This window comes from Mustela lutreola, chromosome 5, assembly GCF_030435805.1.
Source record: "Mustela lutreola isolate mMusLut2 chromosome 5, mMusLut2.pri, whole genome shotgun sequence".
Taxonomy (NCBI): Eukaryota; Metazoa; Chordata; class Mammalia; order Carnivora; family Mustelidae; genus Mustela; species Mustela lutreola.
Genome location: NC_081294.1, coordinates 833,860 through 853,998, shown reverse-complemented (window position 1 = coordinate 853,998; position 20,139 = coordinate 833,860). Strand labels below are relative to the sequence as shown.

Below are 20,139 nucleotides of genomic sequence, written 5' to 3'. Positions count from 1 at the left end.
GCGGACCCCCCCCCTCGGGTCCGCCCCTTCCTCCCGCGGACCCGCCCCTCTCCGGCCATGCCGCGCGCGCCCCGGTGCCGCGCCGTGCGCGCCCTGCTGCGGAGCCGTTACCGGGAGGTGCTGCCCCTGGCCTCCTTCCTGCGGCGCCTGGGGCCCCAGGGCCGGCGGCTGGTGCGGCGCGGGGACCCGGCGGCCTTCCGCGCGCTGGTGGCCCAGTGCCTGGTGTGCGTGCCCTGGGACGCGCGGCCACCCCCCGTCGCCCCGTCCTTCCGCCAGGTGGGCTGCCCCGGGAACCCGGCTCGGGCCTGCCGGGGTGGGAGGGGGAGGGCCGCGCGCTCGGGCCCCCGGGCCCCGGACGCCTCGGTCCCCAGCCCCTCAGGACCCGCCCCCCACGCCCCGCAGGTGTCCTGCCTGAAGGAGCTGGTGGCCCGGGTGGTGCAGAGGCTGTGCGAGCGCGGCGCCAGGAACGTGCTGGCTTTCGGCTTCGCCCTGCTAGACGGGGCCCGCGGCGGGCCGCCCCTGGCCTTCACCACCAGCGTGCGCAGCTACCTGCCCAACACCGTGACGGAGACTCTGCGCGGCAGCGGCGCGTGGGGGCTGCTGCTGCGCCGCGTGGGCGACGATGTGCTCGCGCACCTGCTCACGTGCTGCGCGCTCTACGTGCTGGTGGCCCCGAGCTGCGCCTACCAGGTGTGTGGGCCTCCGCTCTACGACCTCTGCGTCCCCGCCGCCGTGGCTCGGCCCCTCGGGTCCCCGGGCCACAGTCCTGGGACCTGGAAGGACCTCAGACCCACGCGCCAGGCCTGGAAGTCTGGCGCAAGGCGGCGGCGGCAGGGCAGATCCGGGAGCAGTCCGCCTCTAGCCAAGAGGCCCAGGCGCAGCGTGACCCCGGAGCCGGAGCAGGGGACCCACAGGCCGTCTAACCAGGCCCACCGGGGTGACAGCAAACCCCACTCAGTGACACCTGCCAGGGTCGCTGCAGAAGCCGCCTCTTGGGAGGGAGGGCCCCTTGGGACTCGTCTCAGCTCCACCACGGCACAGCCATCTCAGGGACCCCAGGGAGTACCCCATCAGCCAGCGCACCCCGAAACCAAGCACTTCCTCTACTGCTCGGGAGGCAGGGAGCGACTGCGCCCCTCCTTCCTGCTCAGCGCCCTGCCACCTAGCCTGACTGGGGCCCGGAAACTCGTGGAGACGGTCTTTCTGGGCTCCGGGCCCCAGAGAGCAGGGGCTTCCCACAGGACGCGCCGCCTTCCCGCGCGCTACTGGCGGATGAGGCCTCTGTTCCAGGAGCTGCTTGGGAACCACGCGCGGTGCCCATACCGCGCGCTCCTCAGGACGCACTGCCCCCTTCGGGCGCAGGCCCCTGGAGAGGCGTCTAGCAAGCAGGCACACGGAGGAGTGGGCGTCTGCCCTTTGGAGAGGCCAGTGGCAGCTCCCGAGGAGAACACGGACCCTCGGCGCCTGGTCCGGCTTCTGCGGCAGCACAGCAGCCCCTGGCAGGTGTACACTTTCCTGCGGGCCTGCTTGTGCCGGCTGGTACCCCCCGCGCTCTGGGGCTCCAGGCACAACCAGCGCCGCTTCTTGAGGAACGTGAAGAAGTTCATCTCTCTGGGGAAGCACGCCAAGCTCTCGCCACAGGAGCTGACGTGGAAGATGAAAGTGCAGGACTGCGCCTGGCTGCGGGGGAGCCCAGGTGAGCAGCAGAGGCCGCAGGTGCCTGCTTGGACCTGCAGGACCAGGCCCCTCCCTCCGCCTCTGACCCCTCCTGCCCGCTTTACATGAACTGAGGCAGGCCCTGGGGACACGCGCGGGGAGCAGATGTGGGGATGCAGGTCCAGCCACCGACCACAGTCCCTGGTGGGGAGTGGCAACAAGGAGAGACCCTGGGGTTTTGCCATTTGATCTACCCCCCTGCCAAGCTCGCAAGACATCTGAGACTCCTAGATGAGAAGATTGGCGAGCCCTCTCCGAACCAGGGTCACCTCCTGGGGTATCCATCTCAGTCTCCCACGGCAGGGCTTAAAGTGCACCCGTCTCATCTCCAAAGATCGGGATTGTGATGGCCTCCAAGGGGACACCCTTTCCGCTTCCCCGAGAGGCTCTGAGCATCTTTCCAATAACTTGGGCATGTAAGTTTTGTGTTTTAATCGTGGGAAAACAGCATGCCGCCTGAGATCCACCCTCCTAATGAATGGTTTAGTCTACAGGACACGTTGCAGAGCGTAAGGGCCGTGTTGCACAGCATGTTTCTAGAACTTTCGCACTGGACATGCCTGTGTGCCCATAACCAGCCACTCCCTTCCTGGCGCGGCATGGTTGACCCTCCAAGGTGTCCAGCACAGCACCGGTGTTCTCAGGCTACCGCTCACCTGGTGGAAAGTGTTGAGTTCCGTGGCCCCGTCCCCAGCTTCATACGAGGTCTGCCGTGCCCCGTGCACCGCACACAGGAAGGACCTGGTGCTTTCCCGAGTGATGGGCCCAGCCCCTGGACCTCCCTGTGTCCTTGAACACTGGAGCCGTGGCCCTGGTGGACTGGTCCTTCCCGCGACTGTGGCCACGCACATTGCCCACGGGGCTGAACAGATGAGACCAGGGTTCTCTAGGCATGGCCCTTGGGCCACCGTTTCCACCCTACCCGGCTGGAACGCCTCTTCCCCGGGCAGACCGTCATCTGGGCAGGGCTCGGTTTCTGTCACGCCAGCCTCGACCAGCATCCTGCTTGCCACTCTGCCCTCTTATTCCTGTCCCCATCCCCGGAGGCCAGACTGCTGGGCTGTCCCCATCTGCTGCCCAGTGTCACTAGACATCACAGAATGGATTCCTGAGGAAACCTGGGGAGGTGCCCCCCGCCCCCACAGCCTGTCCCCCTCCGGCCCGTGTTGGGCTGGTGGCAGCTCTTGTTCCCTGACCCTGGGCACGGGGGGTCTGTGTGGCTGTGCTCTGTCATCCCGTCCCGTGGGCTTACGCGTGCCCACCATGGTCTGAACAGGGGCCTTGACCTTCGGAGTGGAGTCTGGTGTCTCCGTAGGGTCCTCACTGGGAGGAGAGCCGTGTCCCTGCCGCCCGCCCTGCCATCAGGGTCGCCGGCGTGCCTGTCTGAGTGCCCGGCTGGTGATCAGCCGTGCTCCCTTCCTGGCTGTGTCTTAGCTGTGCGCCAGCTTCTGTTTGCTGCCCGTGTCCGGTTTCAGTCGCTTCTGAGAAGTTTCCGTTTCTTGTTCGATGTCGTCTTTGGTCGGCGAGCTGCTGGGCTCTGAGTGATCTTTTCTGTTGACTCGTGACTCGGTTGTGCGGGGCCTGTCTGCGGGGTCCGGGCTGCTCGAGGTGGGCAGACGTGCCTGTCCTCGTGTGTCTGCAGGCCTGCGGCCGGCCATCACATTCATGCCACCCGAGACCCCCGTCGCTGTGCTGAGGGTGAGATGCTGGGGGCAGTGCTGTCTTCCTCTGGGGCGGGTTTGTCCGTTCCTCTCTGTTCCGATGGTATCGGTCAGGTTGTACCAGGTGTGAGCATTGCAGATGTGGGGCAGTCTGGGGACACGCCCATTACGTTAACTTCTGTCCTGATGCCCTCGAGTGGCGTGCCAGCTCTCTCCTGGCGGGCGTCGGCGTCCAGCCTTCCTGGAGCCTCGCGGTTTGGGCCCTGCTGGTCAGCAGCTGCTGTTTTGGCTTTCGTCCAGTCCGGCGATCTTTTCCACTAACCTGGAGAATCGGACTTCTTTCCTTGACTCTAGACGTGCCCGACGCCCCTCATCTTTCTTCCCAGTTGGTCTGCCTTTCCTGCGCCCGAGTCCGCGTTTGCAGGGAGCCATGTGCCTCTCCCACTCCGCCCTCCTTCCCGGTTTGCGCCGGTGGCGGCTGGGAGCCGCGAGCTCTGCTGTCCTCTCGGGGTTCCTTGTCCTGAGCAGCACGAGGGCCTGATGTGATCTCCCACTTAGTCATGCCCCCGGTTAGAGGTCGTGCTATGTTCTGGTCAGTGGTCGTTGATGTCTGTCCCTGCCTTGTGTCCCCGCCCCTCTCTCACTGTTCTGTCCTCTCCCCCAGACCAGATTCTGGGTCCCCTTCCTGCCAAGTGCACAGAGTAGAGTACAGAGGACAGTTTGGGTCCGTGGCACGTGTCCCCGGCCGCACGGAGTGACGTCGCATTCCCGTGGTGCGTGTCTACGGTCCTGTGTTAAGTTCTCGCGGCTCTCTGGTGCCTGTTCCCAGCTGCACAGTGTCTGGCGGCCCTTAGCCCCTATGTGGTTTGGTCTGGGAAGCCCCAGGTACGTCTGGACCCTGCTGCCTAGCGGCGATGCTGCTGAATGGCCAGGTCCCCCCAGGGAGAGCGGGTCTCTGCTTCTCCATCCTGCTCGGAAGCCAGGACGGATGACGAAGCCCCTCTCTGTCTAGTAGAAATGTGACGGGACTGCCTGCGTCATTGAAACTCTGGTAGCCACGTTATAAAGTAGCAAAGGAAACATGAAACCAGTAATGTCTTATTCCGCCACAAGTCCAAAGTGTTCTCGTCCTGCGGTCAGCAGACATGTGATAATGGCATGTGTCCCCCCTCGGGCCGAGGATCGTGTTCCCTGAGCCTCAGTCCCCGCCTGCCCGTTTTGAGCGGCCAGTGTGGCTGCGACGGGCAGAGCGGACACTGTGGTCTGTGCCTTTTCCATTCCAGGGGCTTGCAGTGTGCCGGCCGCCGAGCACCGCCGTAGAGAAGGGGTCCTGGCCAGGCTTCTGTGCTGGTTGATGGGCACCTACGTGGTTGAGCTGCTCAGGTCATTTTTCTACGTCACGGAAACCACGTTTCAGAAGAACCGGCTCTTTTTCTACCGGAAGAGCGTCTGGAGCCCGTTACAGACCCTGGGAGTCAGGTGTCTCTGCCAGTGCCGCGCGCTCACAATTGTCTCCATGTGTGCACATGACGGCCCTGTGTCCCATCCCCCTGTGTGTGCACATGACAGCTCCCTGTCTTGCCCCCCCCCGTGTGCACAGATGACAGCCCCCTGTCCTGACCCTCCAGCTGGCTCCATGCCTCCGGGTACCCCTCACTGGGAGTCCCACCCTGGGCACGGACTTCTGGGGCCCCTTTCATTCACTGGAGATGTCAGAGTCTGTGCCACCTGGGGTCCAGGCTCTCGGAAGGGGAGAAGTTTGTACTGAATGGAAACAAGCTCGCAGGCAGGTCGTTGGCTTGACCCTGGTATGTGGGTCAAATGCTCCTCGAATTCACGCAGAACGAGCGGGACGGTCTGGGCCGTGGGTGGTGTGCAGGCAGAATCCGGCACAGGTGTGCTTCGGGCAGGGGCCCCTGAGGCAGAACCTTCCAGCTTGCCTTGCCGGAGTGGCTGCTCGGCTTGTCTGCAGGGCTGTGTCCTGTCCACTGAAGGAGCGTGTTGGCCACAGGCTGGCTCGGGGTCCCGTCGGGGATAGTCTGCCAGTCTGAAGGACAAGCCCTGGCTAGGAGGCTGTGTCCTCACAGGGCTTGGCAAGGCCCCAAAGTGGCGACATGGGTGCTCCTGGGCTGCGTCTCACACTTGGGCCAAGCCCGTGCCCTGACTCAGCGCATCTCCGCCGAGGGAGCTGGGCTGTGTCCTCCGGCACCTGGGAGAGGGTCGGGCAACCTCTGTTGTGGGTTCGAGGTAACAGTGTGGCCTGTGTAATGATTCAGCTATCTCATGGCTCCTGAGAGTCCTTGTGGGGACTGTGTAAACTGTCCCTCTGTCTGGTGGGCATCAGAGGCCCCGGGGGGTTGGGCTCGCCTACCGCGCTTCCTTGCTGGGGCCGGCCTGTGGGCTGTGGTGGGGGAGAGGCTGCCGGGAGCTGACAGGCCCACGCAGAGATGGCTCCATTCCTCTGGGGGGCCGCATCGGTCACCCCCTCACCCACCCTTGTCCAAGGGTCCCAGCTGCTCCCGCCTGGGCCTCCCAGGGCTCTGCCTGGAGGGACCCTGGTGTCCGGCACCTGCTGTGGGAGGGGCTCCTGCAGGTGGCCGGCCTCGGCGTCCTGGGTGACTGGTGTCTGGCACGGGCGCTTCAGGAGCCCGGCGGCTCTCAGGCAGGCCCGCCCACCCTGCGCTTCCCGCGCACCCGCCCAGCCATGGCCCACGAGGCTCTGTGTTTCAGGCAGCACTGCACCAGCGTGCGCCTTCGAGAGCTGTCCGCCGCAGAGGTGCGAAGACAGCACGAAGCCAGGGCGACTCTCCTGACGTCCAGACTCCGCTTCCTCCCCAAGCCCGGTGGGCTACGGCCGATTGTGAACATGGACTATGTGGCGGGAGCCAGAGCCTTGTGCCGAGACAAGAAGGTCAGCGCTGCTGTTTCGTTTCTAAGTCAGGAGCCCAGGAACCCCGGCTCGGTGTGCAGGTAGACAGGAGGTCAGGAGGAGGTCTGTGGCGGTCAGGCTGCATTGATGGGACGTGTGCCCACAGTTAGACAAGGAGCCTGTAGGAATGCCAGGCCTGCAGGATGCTAGGCAGACCCCGGGGACCCACAGGTTCTTGTGACACAAGCTGGCCACGCCGAGCCCCTGGCTTCTGGGGCTTCTGGACCTCTGCAGCAGCAGGGTCCTCGGTACTCGCCATGAGCCAACGACAGAACTGGGTTGTTCACCTGCCACCAGCCTGCTGGGGTTCCAGTGACCCACACAGGGCCTCCCCTCCGTGCCTAGCACACGCCTCCCCCGCAGGATCTCACCCCTGTGCCTTACACCCCTCCCCATGGGTCTCACCCCCGTGCCTAGCACACGCCTCCCCCGCAGGTGTCACCCCGTGCCTGGCACACTCCGTGGTCCCCGCCAACGGCATCTCTGTCACCAGAGCTCTGACCCTTTCTGAGTGGTTCCACAGAGCGGGGGTGATTTTGTCATGTGTGTCCCCGGATGAGAAAGCCAGGCTGTTGATGTTGACCGGACACCGGGTTGGGTCTGCATGAAGGGGCGCTCCTCCATGGTGGGCTGTGGGGTCCCTGCCTCGTCTGGTGGGCGCTTGGCAGGAGGAGGAGAGAGACGCCTGCAGCTGCTCTTTCCGCAGTTTCCAGACCCTGCAGCGGGTCCCTAGGGAGAAGCCAGGGTTCGAGGATGTGTGGGGTGATCGGTCCTCTGGCCCTTCCGGAGTCGAGTCTGGGGGATGCTGGGGGGCCTGTGGGGCCCAGCAGGCCGAGGCAGGGAGGTCTGACGTGGCCCCTGTGTGATGGGCGTCTTCTGGGGGTGCTGCCTCTGCCCCGGGCCGGCCCCACAGATCCAGCATCTCACCTCGCAAGTGAAAACGCTGTTCAGTGTGCTGAACTACGAGCGGGCCCGGCGCCCCAGACTCCTGGGGGCCTCCGTGCTGGGCATGGACGACATCCACAGGGCCTGGCACGACTTTGTGCTGCGCGTGCGGGCCCAGGACCCAGCGCCCCGCCTGTACTTCGTCAAGGTGGGTGCCCGGTTCCATCCTGAGCCCATGCCCGAGTGAGCCAGCTGGGCACGTCTGGCCTGTGGGAGTGGTCCCCCCGACCAGCTGGCCGTGCGTCATGGGCTGTGGCTGGCCTTCATTCCCTGAGTTTGCACTAACAGAGCATCCCCTGGGGAAGCCCCGTCACATTTCCGGGTGTAGACAGGGTCGCAGGCCTGCCCTGCAGCTGAGTCTGGGGGCCGTGGCACAGATGTGTGCCCCGGAGACGGGAGACGCTGGGAGTCAGGGTGTCTCAGTCCTCCTGCATCCGTGAGGCCCCCCGGGCACAGCGCGTAAACAGCACGTCCGTCCCGCACAGGTGGACGTGACGGGGGCGTACGACGCCCTCCCCCAGGACAGGCTGGCCGAGGTCGTCGCCAACGTGCTCAGGCCTCATGAAAACACCTACTGCTTGCGTCGCTACGCCGTGGTCCGGAGAACCGCCCAGGGGCACGTCCGCAGGTCCTTCAAGAGACATGTAAGAGCCACGGGGCGTGTGCTCCCTGACGAGGGTGTCTCGTGTGGACGTGTCCGTGCCGTGGGTCTGCCCACCCTCCCCCAGCCCCAGAAGTGGTCCCACGCTCTCACTGCTGCTACGTCCGAGTCTCACCCCGTGGGCCGCTGCCTCCTGCTGTACCTTTCCAGAAGCCGGGCCCCCGGGATGCCAGCTGCGGCGGGGCTGATGTCCCTGCCGACGCCCCGTGGGAGCCTGGCCTGGCCCGAGGCCATGCTGAGGGCAGAGTGAGCCCCATGGGCCAGTGCTGCGGGAGAGGAGAGCACTGCGTGGACGCCTGGGCCTCACTCGCTGCCCCTGCCACACAGCAGAGCTGAGGGTCTGGGTGCCCCTCCCCCCTTCCCCAGGCCTGGGGAAGGACAAGCGGCCCGGTCAGCTTGTGGCAGTTTCCCGCCACCCGTCAGAGCAGCCAGGCCTGCGGAGCGCACCGTGATGGGGGCGCTAGAAGGCTGCCAAGGGAAAGGCGCTGACCCGGGAAGTCTGGGGAGAGCCCCCGGGAGCACCTGCGGCGTGAGGCTAAGTGTGGGTCGCAAGCCCTGAGCCGCAAGGAGTGGGGGGTTGACACGTGTGGCGCAGGTGGCAGCCACCATGGGGTTGAGACGCAGAACGTCACAGGTGCCCACCGGACCCCCTACCCCTCTCCAGAGTGTCCCCTGCTCTGACGTCAGCCATGTGGACTCAGGGACCCGTCTCGAAGTCCACAAATGTGACGTGGGGCGGAACATGCCCTTCTTGTCTGGTTCCCTCTGCTCCAAGGCGAGCCCGAACATGGGTGGCGGTCCTTCCCTCTCCGGTCGTGGCGGGGTTGCCCTGATGCTGCCTGGCAGGGCTCTGCCTCCTGCTGGGTGGGCATCAGCGGGCGCCCACGGTGGGGTAGACATTCCCCCAATGGGGCATCCATTGGCGAGAGCTCGCGTTGCTGTTGGGGCGTTGCTGAGGCAGAGCCTTGCACGTCGGCGGACGGTGCCCGACCACACTGCTATGTGCGCCATGGGGGTCGGCTGAGCCCGCAGCCACGCGATCAGGGCGGCCGCACTGTGCCGGGTCCAGCCTCCCCACGACGTGCCTGCCCAGCGCCCTGCGGAAGCCACTTGCGTGTCCCCGTGTGTGAGAGGCCCGTGAGGTCAGCTCCTGCTTGCGACAAGCCATGAGCCACTTGTCAGGGACTTCTCGGGGTTCTTCCCGTGTCTGGTGCCAGCCCCTGGTCCAGGTGCCTTCTCCATCTGTCTCTGCCCTTTTGGTCACAAGCGGGATGTTTGCACGAGCAGAAGTGTTTCACGTCGACGGAGCCAGGTTGGCAGGGTTGGGTGGCTGACTCCGCTTCCTTTCTGGTCCGCTGTCTGTGTCTCGCGGTGGCGATGCTGTCGGGCGTTTCCATGGGCATTTCCGTGGGCGCAGCTCCTGCGCTCAGCGCTCCGTGCACGGGAGCCGGTTTCCGGGACGCCTGTGGGGGCTTGTTTGCGGCTTCTCTCCGTGGGACCCCCGGCTGGCTCGCCCATTCCTCGGGCTCTCCGCCCCGCCGACCCTGCCCTCAGCTCCCAGCGCCGCGGGTGGCTTTCTCGGACTCTGTCTCTGGCTCCTCTTTCCTTTCTCCTTGTTTCGCTGTGTTGTTCGTTGTCGGTCTGGACTGATCTTCAAACCCCGGCCACTCCGTAGCGGCCTCAGCCGCAGGCAGGTTCCCGGCACGTCCGCTGTGGTCTCCCTCGTGGTCACTCCTGCCGCTGGTGTCCGTGAGCGGCCAGCCTTGAACGAAGCCAGTGAACCATAGGTTTCACAGAATACTGGTTTTCTCTGCGAAGGAGACTGACTCCCCCCACAGTGAGGGAGTGGTGAGCGCTGTATTCGGATGGCGCTGGCCGCTGGCCCCCTTCCCCCCTCCCCGCCGTGGCCCCTGTGCTCACCAGAGAGCGCCTGGGTCCCCTCCACGGCCTCTCCCTGCTTCAGCGGCCCTTCCCAGCAGCCCCCGGCGCTCCCAGTGCCCAGAGGCAGTGGGCCTAGGGAAGAAATGGCGGTTTGGCTCCTTTCTCTGCAGTCTCCTCCGCCCCAGACCAGCTCCTCCATCCTGGTTGCTTGGGTGGCCGGGACCCCCACTGCCTCCTGCTTGGGCTTCACCTCCCACGGTGAAGGTTCAGGCATCAGGGAGGGGTCTTGGGAAGACAGGACCCCCCCCAAAGACAAAGACAGGGGACTGACCAGGTGGGCGGTTCCCGAGCTCCGCGGTCCGTACCTGTTCCCAGCGCTGCGGCTTCCTGTTCCCAGATGGCACCTGCTCGTCCCCGGCGTGGACGAGGTCTCCTGCGACATGACCCCCGCCCGCCGGGCCAGGGTGCGCAGCTGTCTCACCCCCTCCTCTTTGCCGGCAGGTGTCCACCTTCACAGACCTCCCGCCGTACATGAGACAGTTTGTGGAGCGTCTGCAGGAGACGACCTCGCTCAGGGACTCCGTGGTCATCGAGCAGGTGGGCGAGGCGGCCACAATGTGTGCCGGGGCGGGGTGTGGACACGGCGGTGGCCCCCGGTTGCCGCTGGAGATGCCCCGGGGCAGCCCCTTAGGGCTCTACGCCGCCAGGTTGTCTGCCGCGGGGCAGCAGCAGTTCTCGTGGGAAGCTTGAGACCTCTTCTCCCTCGGTTTTGATCATGAGGCTGAACGACAACACGCTCCCTCCCCTTAGGAGGACAAGTTGGATTCACCCTGTGTCCCCGCCTGAAACGGACCCTCTGGGGGAAACGCCTTCCTCCTGCTTGTGAGCAGGCACTGCCTCCAAGGGCAGGGGACAGCTCAGCCCCGTGGCTCTGTGGCCTTTTGCAGAACCAGGGATGGGCTGGCCACCGCGGCTCGCAGACCTGTGCTCACTGGCTGCCGGGCTCCTGCCCGCCGCTGCGGGACACACACTGCAACGTGCCCTCGGGCCAGCATCCCCAGGCTGGATCCCGGCCAGAGTCATGGCCCGCCCGCCCACACGTCCGTCTGTTCTCGCAGAGCTACTCTCTGAACGAAGCCAGCAGCGGCCTTTTCCAGCTTTTCCTGAGCTTGGTGTACAACCACGTCATAAGGATCGGGGGCAAGTGAGTAGGGGTCCTTGCCGTCTTCCTGCGGTCGCCTGCAGACTCTGCGGCCGTGCGGCTCCTGGGGCTTGGGGAGTCCTTTGGCATTTAAATGTCAGCAGATAATTTTTTAATTTATAGAAACAGAAGCAGACTTTCCTGGGTGAGTGCCCACGGGGGCCCCCGGGGTGGGGTGAGAGCACCGGTCCTGAGGGTTCCGGCTCACGGTGAAGGTCGTTAGAGGTCAACTGGAGATATGGGCACCTTCCCGGGGATCATTCCCTGTGCTCTGGGAATCAGAAGCTTTTTAGTTAGAGAATGTTTCGTTATTCTCATGTTATGACTGATTGTGGCACTTGTTACCTGTAATTACATCTGAAATGCGTCCTGAGAAACACTGCTGACGGGTGTACCGCGGGCCGCCTTCCCAGAGGCCGCGGGCTTGTCCGCAGCACCCGGACCGGAGGGGAACTTGCTCTGGGGCAAAGGTCATTGCTGTGTCCACCCCCCGGGGCTCCCTCAGAGGCGCCCCACCTGCTTCTCTGCTTGCGGGGACCTTTATAGAAAAGGTCAGACCCATGTGGACCGTTGCACGTGTGGACAGACATTTGTCAGGGCTCCATGGGGTGCACAGTGGCCCTTGATCCACGTGCACTCTGAGGTGTGCGCCGGCGCCTGACCAGCGTGTGTGGTCTGCTTGTGTGTCTGCGTATGTGGTTTGCATACAAGTGTGGTCTGTGTGTCTGTCTGGTCTGCGTGTGTGTCTGCAGTCTGCGTACATGGTCCACACGCGTGCTGGTCTGCGTGTGGTGGGTCTCCATGTGCGTGTGGTTTGCGTGTCTGTAGGCTGCGGCACATGTGTCTGTAATGAGTGCGAGGCCCGGGGGGCCTCCTCCTACCTGCGTCCTGTCCCCCAGGTCGTACATCCAGTGTCAGGGGATCCCACAGGGCTCCGTCCTGTCCACCCTGCTGTGCAGCCTGTGTTACGGGGACATGGAGCGCAGGCTGTTTCCTGGCATCCAGCAGGACGGGTACGGACCCTCAGGGTGCGCGTGCGGCGACTTGCTTTCACCTCCACCTTGCGTTTCGGGTCCGCTGGGTGTGGACAGGGGCCTGTGGCTCTATGTTCAGTCACGTGGGGGGTCATGAGTGGGTCTCGAGTGTAGGCTTAGTGGTGGCTTTGAGCACTGTCGGGGCCTGGGTGTTTCCACCAGCTGTGACCCGCAGCTGTGTCCCTGCCCGTGCGCCCCCGGCACTCCCACGACCTGCGAGGTCAGCCTTTGGCTCAGTCCTTTGGGGGAAGTGACTTTGCACCTGTCCTCGTGAACGGGGACGCCGCCGCAGCCCGGCTCTCCCATGCCCTGCAGCCTGCTCCTGCGTCTGGTGGACGACTTCCTGCTCGTCACGCCCCACCTGAAGCGAGCGCAGGCCTTCCTCAGGTGAGTCCCCCACACGTGTCCCCGTGGCACTCCCGATGCTGGGGGGCCGCTGACCTGGCTCCCGGAGCAAGAGCCCCCGTCGCGAGGCAGATTTACATTTGCCAGGCGCCCCGTGCAGGCTGCCAGGTGGAGGGTGGTGCTGGGGTGCGTCTGTGGGACTCGTGCTCCCTCAGAGCCTGGGGACTCCCCCGTGGCCAGGCTCGCGGTGACAGGTTGGTCCACACAGCCAGCAACCAGAGCAAAGCCCCCTTGGTTACGCACTTTCTCTTCCCCTGGAAAACCACGCTTGAAAGGAAGCCCCTGGACGCCAGGCCTTGAGCAGGACGGCACTGAGGGCCCCATGTGCCCGATTTAATTCTGGCAAAATATCCAACCCCCACATGGGCCCAGGCCTTGTAGCAACCCTGTTTAGCAAGTCCAGACAGACCGTGTCCCCCACGTGGCTACAGGGAAAAAGGGAGGCCCCACGAGCATAGTCGCGGCCTCACTTCTTTTCCTGTGCGTGCAGCACAGCCCCCTCTGCCATCCGCCCAGTGTGCTGCGCACCCCAACTTCTAAGGGGCTCCGGGGAAGCAGCCCCACTCCCCAGGGCAGCACCCGCACCCGCCGCCACGTCCTTGGCTCCGGCTCCCTCCGGCTCAGCACCGTGGCCGTCCCCCCGCATGAGTGCTCCAGCGCCCCTGGCGGTGCCCCTCCTCCCAGGCGCTGACCTGGCCGCTCTGCTTCAGGACCCTGGTCAGGGGCGTTCCCGAGTATGGCTGCTCAGCCAACTTGCAGAAGACGGCCGTGAACTTCCCCGTGGAGGACATGGCCCTGGGCAGCACGGCTCCCCTCCAGCTGCCGGCCCACTGCCTGTTCCCCTGGTGTGGCTTGCTGCTGGACACCCAGACCCTGGAGGTGTCCTGTGACTACTCCAGGTGAGTGCGCCCACAGAGGGGGTGCAGCGTGGCATGCCCCCATTTCTGCCTCCGTGTGGGATGGGTGGGTCACGGGCCGGGGTGCCCAGCGTCCCGCGCAGATGGGGCAGCAACACATCCTCTTTGGGACTGAGCGCCCTCACTAGATGAGGGGTCTTCTGGGCTTTTATTGGTAAGAAGAATTTGTGCAGGAGACGGGGTCACCGGTGTGTTCTGCAGGGACACTGTAAATCTGAGTTCAGAGGTTTGGGGACCTGCTGGGCACAAGCTCCTGAGGACACCCCGTAACGCGCAGCGTGGCCTCCCCGGGGAGCACGGCTGAGGTGCATGCGGCCTGCCGTGTACATAGCATGTGGGATCCTGTCCCAGTGAGCTCGGGCTGCGGGGCAGGGTCGTTTCTGCTCGTGGTCTCTGCCGTGGGCTCCCCGTGTTCTCTTGTCCATCTCCGCTCTGGCATCTCTCGTGTCTGTCTTCCTCCAAGGAGGCCTGTCAGGGTCAGGGCCCACCTACGACCTAAGCTTTAATCAGTTCCCATGTGACCCACGTGTCGTGTGGGTTGGGGCTGTGATGTGGATTTGGGGACCCAGGTCAGCCCCTCATGGCCAGTCTTCCCTGAGCCCGAGCACTCCCAGCGCGACCCCAGGCTTGGCGCGGACGCAGACTCGGGATGGGCGTGGGTGCGGGAACGCGCTCCTGTGTGAGCGCCGAGTCCTGACTCCGCGGCCTTGCGGGGGGCGGCGGAGGGCTCCCCTCTCTGGTCGGCGCCGCCGCTGTCCTGCTTGTTCCCACGGTGCTCTTCCCAGCCTGCTCTGCCGGCCCCACCTCCCCGGGTGGACCCACGTCTCTGCTGCTGTGTGTGAAGCCCAGCCCCCTCTTCCCGCTCTGTCCACCCCCATCTTCGCTGGGTCTCTCCTCATCCCTGGGACGCGGCTCCGATGCCCCGGCCTCCAGCCCTCCCTTGCCATCCGGCCCTGACCAGCTCTCTGCTCCCCAAGAAGCGCGGGCCATCTGGGGGTCAGGCACTGCCACGCCAGCCTGGCGTCCCATTTGGTGACAGTGCCCGAGAGCAAGTGGGTGTCGGCAGCCGCCGTGCTTGCACAGGGCCTCTCGGGGCGTGCCTGCTCACGGATGCCGCCCTGAAGCCTCGGCCGCGGGGGCCGGGCGGGGTGGGGGGGACTCGGAAGGGTGGAAAGCGTCCTGGAAGGGACCGCGACGAGGCGGGCTGGTCTCGCAGACTCCAAGTCTTCCCCACATCCCAGCCCGGGCGAGGGTGAGGCGGCCAGAGCCACGGGCCAGGTGCACGAGCACGAGCGAGTCTGCCGCGGTGCTGCGTGGGGGCGAGGGGAAGACGGCTGGTTTTCTGAGAAGACCCACAAGGACGCGCCGGTGCGTCTCAGCACGCCCGGGAGCAAGTTCTGGGCGGGCACAGGAAGCAAAGCAGCAGAGACCGCGCAGAGGGACTCAGAAGACAGGAAGGTCCTCCCCTGTGGCGCGGGGATGAGCGAGCAGGACGCAGCCCGCCTGGGGCAGAGACCGTCGCCGTGCCTCTGAGCGCGAGTGGCCTCGCCGAGCGCGGGCTGTGGGGCCCGCTGCTGCTTCTCAGATGTGTCATTTCGGCACAGACAAGGGACCTGCCCCCGTCACCCAGCAGCACAGTGCAGGATTCAAACCCGGGGCTGGCAATGGGGCCTCCCTCGTGGCCCCGAGCTCTGCAGAGGTCAGACACGGAGGCTTGCAGCAAGGTCGCGATGGACGCGGTCATGGAGGAGAGGGGGCGGCGTGTGGAGGCGCTTCCGCCCGGCTCTGCCCACCACCAGAGAAGCTTCCTTCCCAGGTGCCCACCGTCCCTCGGCAGTGCTCCTGTCAGGCCCGGGCACGTGGGCACGTCGCTGAGGACAAACACCAGTGACTTCTCTGGAAAGCAGTAATTTGGTATTAAAGTCCTTGAGACATTCATACATTTTGCCGGTAAGTGCACTTCCAGAAATCTGTCCTCCAGAAGCAAAAGTCACGGACGTCATCAGAGATTTGCTCAGCTGGGCAGCGAGAGTCACCGAGCTAAGGCAGCGTGGTGGCAGCGCAGCTGACTTAACCTTGTTTTAAGCTCTCATATGGCTGAGGTTGCGGTGGACACGCTTAGTGAGACAGAACGTGGCCCTAGAGCTTCGGTGCTCGAAGGCAGCTCTGAGGACGGCCTCCCCCCGCGCAGACGACACAGGGCCCTGGGGCACCTCCGCGGCCGGCTGCAGGAATGCCCTGTGGTTGGGCCCCATGTCGCGGTGTGAGCGGGCGACTTTCGTCCCACTCCCCGTGTGCACGCGTGAGCCTCACCCTCGGGGTCAGGCCGTGCGGGGGACGCTGTCCTCTTGTGAGAAGTCCTCCAGGCAGGCGAAAGGCACAGGGCTGTGGCTTCAAGGCCCCGCGCAGCCGGAGCTGCCTCCGAGCTGGGGAGGCCCCCGCCCCGCTGGGACCCGCGCCCCACTCAGACCCTCGCCTGGGAAGCCGCACAGGGAGGCGTGTGTTCGCGCGTGACGGGCACGTGTGCGTGAGTCTCGTGGACTTTACTGGCTCTGCGCCATAGGCCACTAAGGGTGAACTCGTTCGTGACCCGGACTGTGGCCCGGTGTGTGCGGTGGGGGGGTGGGGGGCCCTGCCCGTCTGCGACCCCGCAGCCCAGGCCTCCCCCGAGGGTGGCACCGGGCGTCGTGTGCAGAGCTGTCCCCATGCACCGGACAGCGAGGGTGGGCGGGCCTCAAGGTCGCGCAGCTCAGCACGGGCCGCTCTGTCCCACAGCTACGCCCGCACGTCCATCCGCTCGAGCCTGACCTTCAGCCAGGGCACCCGGCCCGGGAGGAGCCTGCGGCACAAGCTGTTTGCGCTCCTGCGGCTCAAGTGCTGCGCCCTGTTCCTGGACCTGCAGGTGCGCGTGCCCGGTGCGGGGCGTGTGTGCGCGTGTGTGTGCAAGCCTGTACCTGGGCACCCATGTGCAGATGTCCTCAGGCCCCCCACCACGGCCCCTCCTTCTGGGCGGTGGGCATTCCGGGCGACGGGCCCCTCCCCGTGGTGGGCGTCCAAGGCTTGGGGCCCCGGCTTGACGACCGCTCAGCCCTCCCCTCCCCATCCCTGCCTGCGGGCCCTTCCCGCCGCCCCTGCCACCCACGGCCTGGCTTTGACCTGGTGATAAAGCGCGAGACTCACATCTAAATTCCAGACGTCGCAACGTGTCTGTCTTTGTGACCAGGTGAACAGCGTCTGCACGGTTTATGCAAACATGTACAAGATATTCCTGCTGCAGGCCTACAGGTGGGTTCCCCGGCCACACGGCCACACCACAGGACTGCGGCGGCCCCGGCCCTCCCTCAGCCTGGCCGTGCGCCCTGCCCTCTGCTGTCCCAGGATTGAAGGATGCGGTATTTGCCGGGTTTTCACTGCAGACTTGCAGCTGTGTGTGTGTGTGTGTGTGTGTGTGCACCGCGCGTGGTTGGACGCGTCGGTCCCGTCACCAGGCAGCAGTGGGTGGCCAGTGTGGCCTGGGTGTCCCCACTCTTATGCACTGACCAGGACCCTTGCAGGGGCCTGGGGTGCGAGGCAGGTGCAGGCAGTCCGCGTGCAGAGGGGAAGGCAGACGCCACAGGGCTCAGGTCGCGGAGGTGATTAGGCAGGGACGGGAGGGCCCGCAGCCTCTGATGTCCCCACAGAAAGGGTTGTGGCCCCCAAACAGCCCAGTTGTCATTCCTGTCCCTGTAACGAGAACATCTCAGGCCCCATGTGCTTCTGGAACATTCCTGGTCCCTGGATGGCTCCAGGTCATCTTGCTGAGAAGTGGGGCGTGGCTGGGCAGTTGTGGGGCCCTGCCCTGCTCGTGCCTTCCTGTAGCTCTTTGGGAGACACTGTCACCTCGGACCCTGTTGACCCAGGTGTCACAGTGGCTGCCGTCGCCTCAGACACAAAGCCAGGCTTTGGTCTGGTTTGCAAGGGAGACCTGCCTCTGGCTGCTCAGAGAGCCGCTAACTTCCAGCCACAGTCAGGACAGATGGACAAGGGGCCGGGCATCCGTGTCAAGCCTGGGCGAGTCTGTGTGACCTAAAGTCGTGCACTCTTGTTTCCAAAGCTGGCTGTGGTCTCCCACTGGCAGGACAGGGCTCCCACCTCAGCGGGTTCCCGTGCGTGTGAAGTCAGGTGCTGGGCGAGCAAAGCACAAGCCCGTTACTCCAGAAGGGGCCCGGGTGGTCAGCGAGAGCAGGAGCCACCTGGGGAGGGGCTTGTCCTGTGGCCCCGGGCACGCGCAGACACACAGGAGCACATGCACACGTAGACACATGCGCACACGCACAGACACACGTGCACACGGACGCAGGCATGAGCACGCACGCGTCCCAGCCCCAGGGCTTTCCTGCCACGAGGCGTCCCTTCGTCAGGTTCCACGCGTGTGTGCTCCAGTTTCCATTTGACCAGCCGGTGAGGAAGAACCCCGCCTTCTTCCTCCGCATCATCTCGGACACCGCGTCACGCTGCTACTCCCTCCTGAAAGCCAGGAACACAGGTGTGCGCGGAGGGCCGGGGTTATTGGGTGCGGGCTGATGGGTTTTGTGGGGTCGGCTGTGGCGCTGGCAGTGTATGGGCCCCGGCGGTGTATGGGCCCCGGCAGTGTATGGGCCCCGGCACGCTTACGGTTACGGCGCGGCGCGGCTGCGGGCTCCGGGAGCTCGCCCGTCGGGCCTGGGGGTGTCAGCACCCCCTGCCCCCCCTTGGTGCCCTCGACCTCATGCACAGATCCAGGCCCACAGTGGAGAGGAGGCGAGGCTCCGGCCGGTCTGCAGCCCGGCCTCCTCCAGGCATCCCGAGGACCATCCCTGGCCTGCTCTGCTTCATCCTGGAAGCCGCTGGCCGGTCTGTAGCTCAGGCCGCGCCACGACCCTCGGGCCCGTTTTACTTCATTTGGTGTGGGTTGCTTTTGAGAACAGGACCAAAGCGCCCGGAGTCAGGGTTCCCTGGGGCCTGTTTCGGGGCTGATCTTGAATTGACGTTGCCCGTTTGACCCCCGACCTCTGCCCCTGCTCCCCGGCTCATGGACGGGGCTGCAGGGACCCTAGGCAGCATCGGGCACCTCGGAGCACATGGTCTTTCCGGGCGTGGTCTTAGCCTGTCTGTCTATGTCACATCCCCCCGCCACGCCCCCACGCAGGGATGTCCCTGGGGGCCAAGGGCGCCTCCGGCCTGTTTCCCTCCGAGGCTGCGCGGTGGCTCTGCCTCCAGGCCTTCTGGCTCAAGCTCGCTCGTCACAGTGGTACCTACCGGTGTCTCTTGGGGGCACTCCGGGCAGGTAAGTGGAGGCGCCCCGTCTGCTGTGTGTGCGCAAGCAACGTCGCCCACGTCTGCGTGGCGGTGGGTGGGTCCAGGAGCCCCCATGGTGGGTGCAGGTGCCCTGGGTCGCAGGCTCTCACCCTGGGGCCTCGCATGCCTCCCTGCTCACTCGACCTCCCCACACCTCGACCCTGGTCTGGGGAGAGGCCAAGGCCACATCACTCCCTCCAGCCCCACTGGCCTGGCTGTCATCTACACTCGCAACCTGTGTCCCTAGGCCTCTGCCCTGGCTGCCCTAACATGGGCAGGGGGTGCCCCAGCAGGAAGTCTGTCCTGCACACCCCAGCCCACCCAGCCCCCCGAGCTTGGCCTGCACAGGGATGGACCACACCTGCCCAACCTTGGCCTTGCGCAAAGGTCAGCTTCTTCCAGGGCATTCTCATGTCACTTGTCCCCTTCCAGCCCAAGGGCACTTGTGCCGACAGCTCCCAAGGGCGACACTGGCCGCCTTGGAGGCAGCGGCTGACCCCAGCCTGACTGCAGACTTCAAGACCATCTTGGACTGACCACCTGTCCGCGCAGCCCAGAGAGACCTCTAAGACCCCCAAGCCCGGGCCTTGGGACTTCACGCGGTGGGAGCTGCCGGCTCACCTTCAGGTCTGGACCTTTTCTCCCCTGAGTCCCTGACACTTGAGCTGCTGGCCGGCGCCCCCTGTAGAGGTCTGCCCCCACGTCCTTGGGGAGGAGAGCCTACCCAGCACCCTCTCCCCATCCAAGTGGTTTCCTTGTGTTCTTCGGGCACAGACCACCAGGAGAGGGCAGGCGGGAGCACTGGGCTGGCGAGCCGAGCCTGTCTGGACCTTTGTCACCCTGCCCTGCCCCTGGCTGGGGACTCCCCGAGTCTGCACACATGTCCCTGAGGGCGCCTGGTGGTGGGTGTGGTTCCTTACCGCTGCCTGTCCAGCACCCAGGCCCATACGGTCTGTGCCCCGAGCCGTCCCCGCACGGCGTCCAAAGTCTGTGCCTGCTCAGCTTTGCCCAGAAGCCAAGGGCCCAGTCAGCTGTTCTGGGCTGGACCCACCCCGCCCATCCTTGTGACCTTGCCCTGCCCCCCACGGCCTCCTGGAGCCTGAGTGTCTGGCCCGCTGCGCCTGCCACCACCCCCACTTCCAACTCCTCCCCTCCAGCTCTTGCTCCATACACGGTGGCCCTGTGTCATCTTGGTGGTGCTCCTCCGTGTGGCCTCCTCCCCCTGGACCTGCCGCTCCCGGTTATTCCTGGGAGCCACAGAAAGAACACGCCAAGGCTTTGCTCTTAGAGGCTTCCATTTTCCGCGTTCGTATTAAACACAGCCTGCGTGGGCGTCTGTCCTGTTTTCCATAATTACAGACACCTGTGCCTGTGTCTACACATCATGAGAGGGGTCCTTGGTCTGCTGGGGTTCCCAGGGGTCTTCCTGGGGCAGGTGCAGCCAGACCATGAGTCAGAAGGACCCCGCCCAGC

General features: G+C 65.3%; 1 protein-coding gene across 3 annotated transcripts; it reads left to right on the top strand.

Moving 5' to 3' along the window:
• Positions 1-47: 47 nt before the first annotated feature.
• Positions 48-20,019, top strand: TERT (telomerase reverse transcriptase). 3 transcript variants are annotated; one of them, XM_059173574.1, is made up of 16 exons: positions 48-276; positions 403-1,696; positions 4,661-4,856; positions 6,108-6,288; positions 7,220-7,399; positions 7,737-7,895; positions 10,295-10,390; positions 10,912-10,997; positions 11,894-12,007; positions 12,344-12,415; positions 13,144-13,332; positions 16,126-16,252; positions 16,574-16,635; positions 17,751-17,875; positions 18,518-18,655; positions 19,099-20,019. In XM_059173574.1, the coding sequence occupies exons 1-16, from the start codon at positions 58-60 to the stop codon at positions 19,200-19,202; spliced, it is 3,342 nt and encodes a 1,113-aa protein (XP_059029557.1). In that variant the 5' UTR covers positions 48-57; the 3' UTR covers positions 19,203-20,019. The 3 variants fall into 3 exon arrangements, with proteins under 3 accessions (XP_059029557.1, XP_059029559.1, XP_059029560.1); XM_059173576.1 differs by lacking the exon at positions 11,894-12,007; XM_059173577.1 differs by lacking the exons at positions 16,574-16,635; positions 17,751-17,875; positions 18,518-18,655; positions 19,099-20,019 and adding an exon at positions 11,118-11,139.
• Positions 20,020-20,139: the final 120 nt, after the last annotated feature.

Coding starts and splice junctions, on each gene's coding strand:
- TERT (XM_059173574.1), top strand. CDS start 58: ATGCCGCGCGCGCCCCGGTGCCGCGCCGTGCGCGCCCTGCTGCGGAGC. Junction 10,391..10,911: donor ACTCCGTGGTCATCGAGCAG/GTGGGCGAGGCG, acceptor CTGTTCTCGCAG/AGCTACTCTCTGAACGAAGC. Junction 16,636..17,750: donor TTCCTGCTGCAGGCCTACAG/GTGGGTTCCCCG, acceptor TCCCTTCGTCAG/GTTCCACGCGTGTGTGCTCC.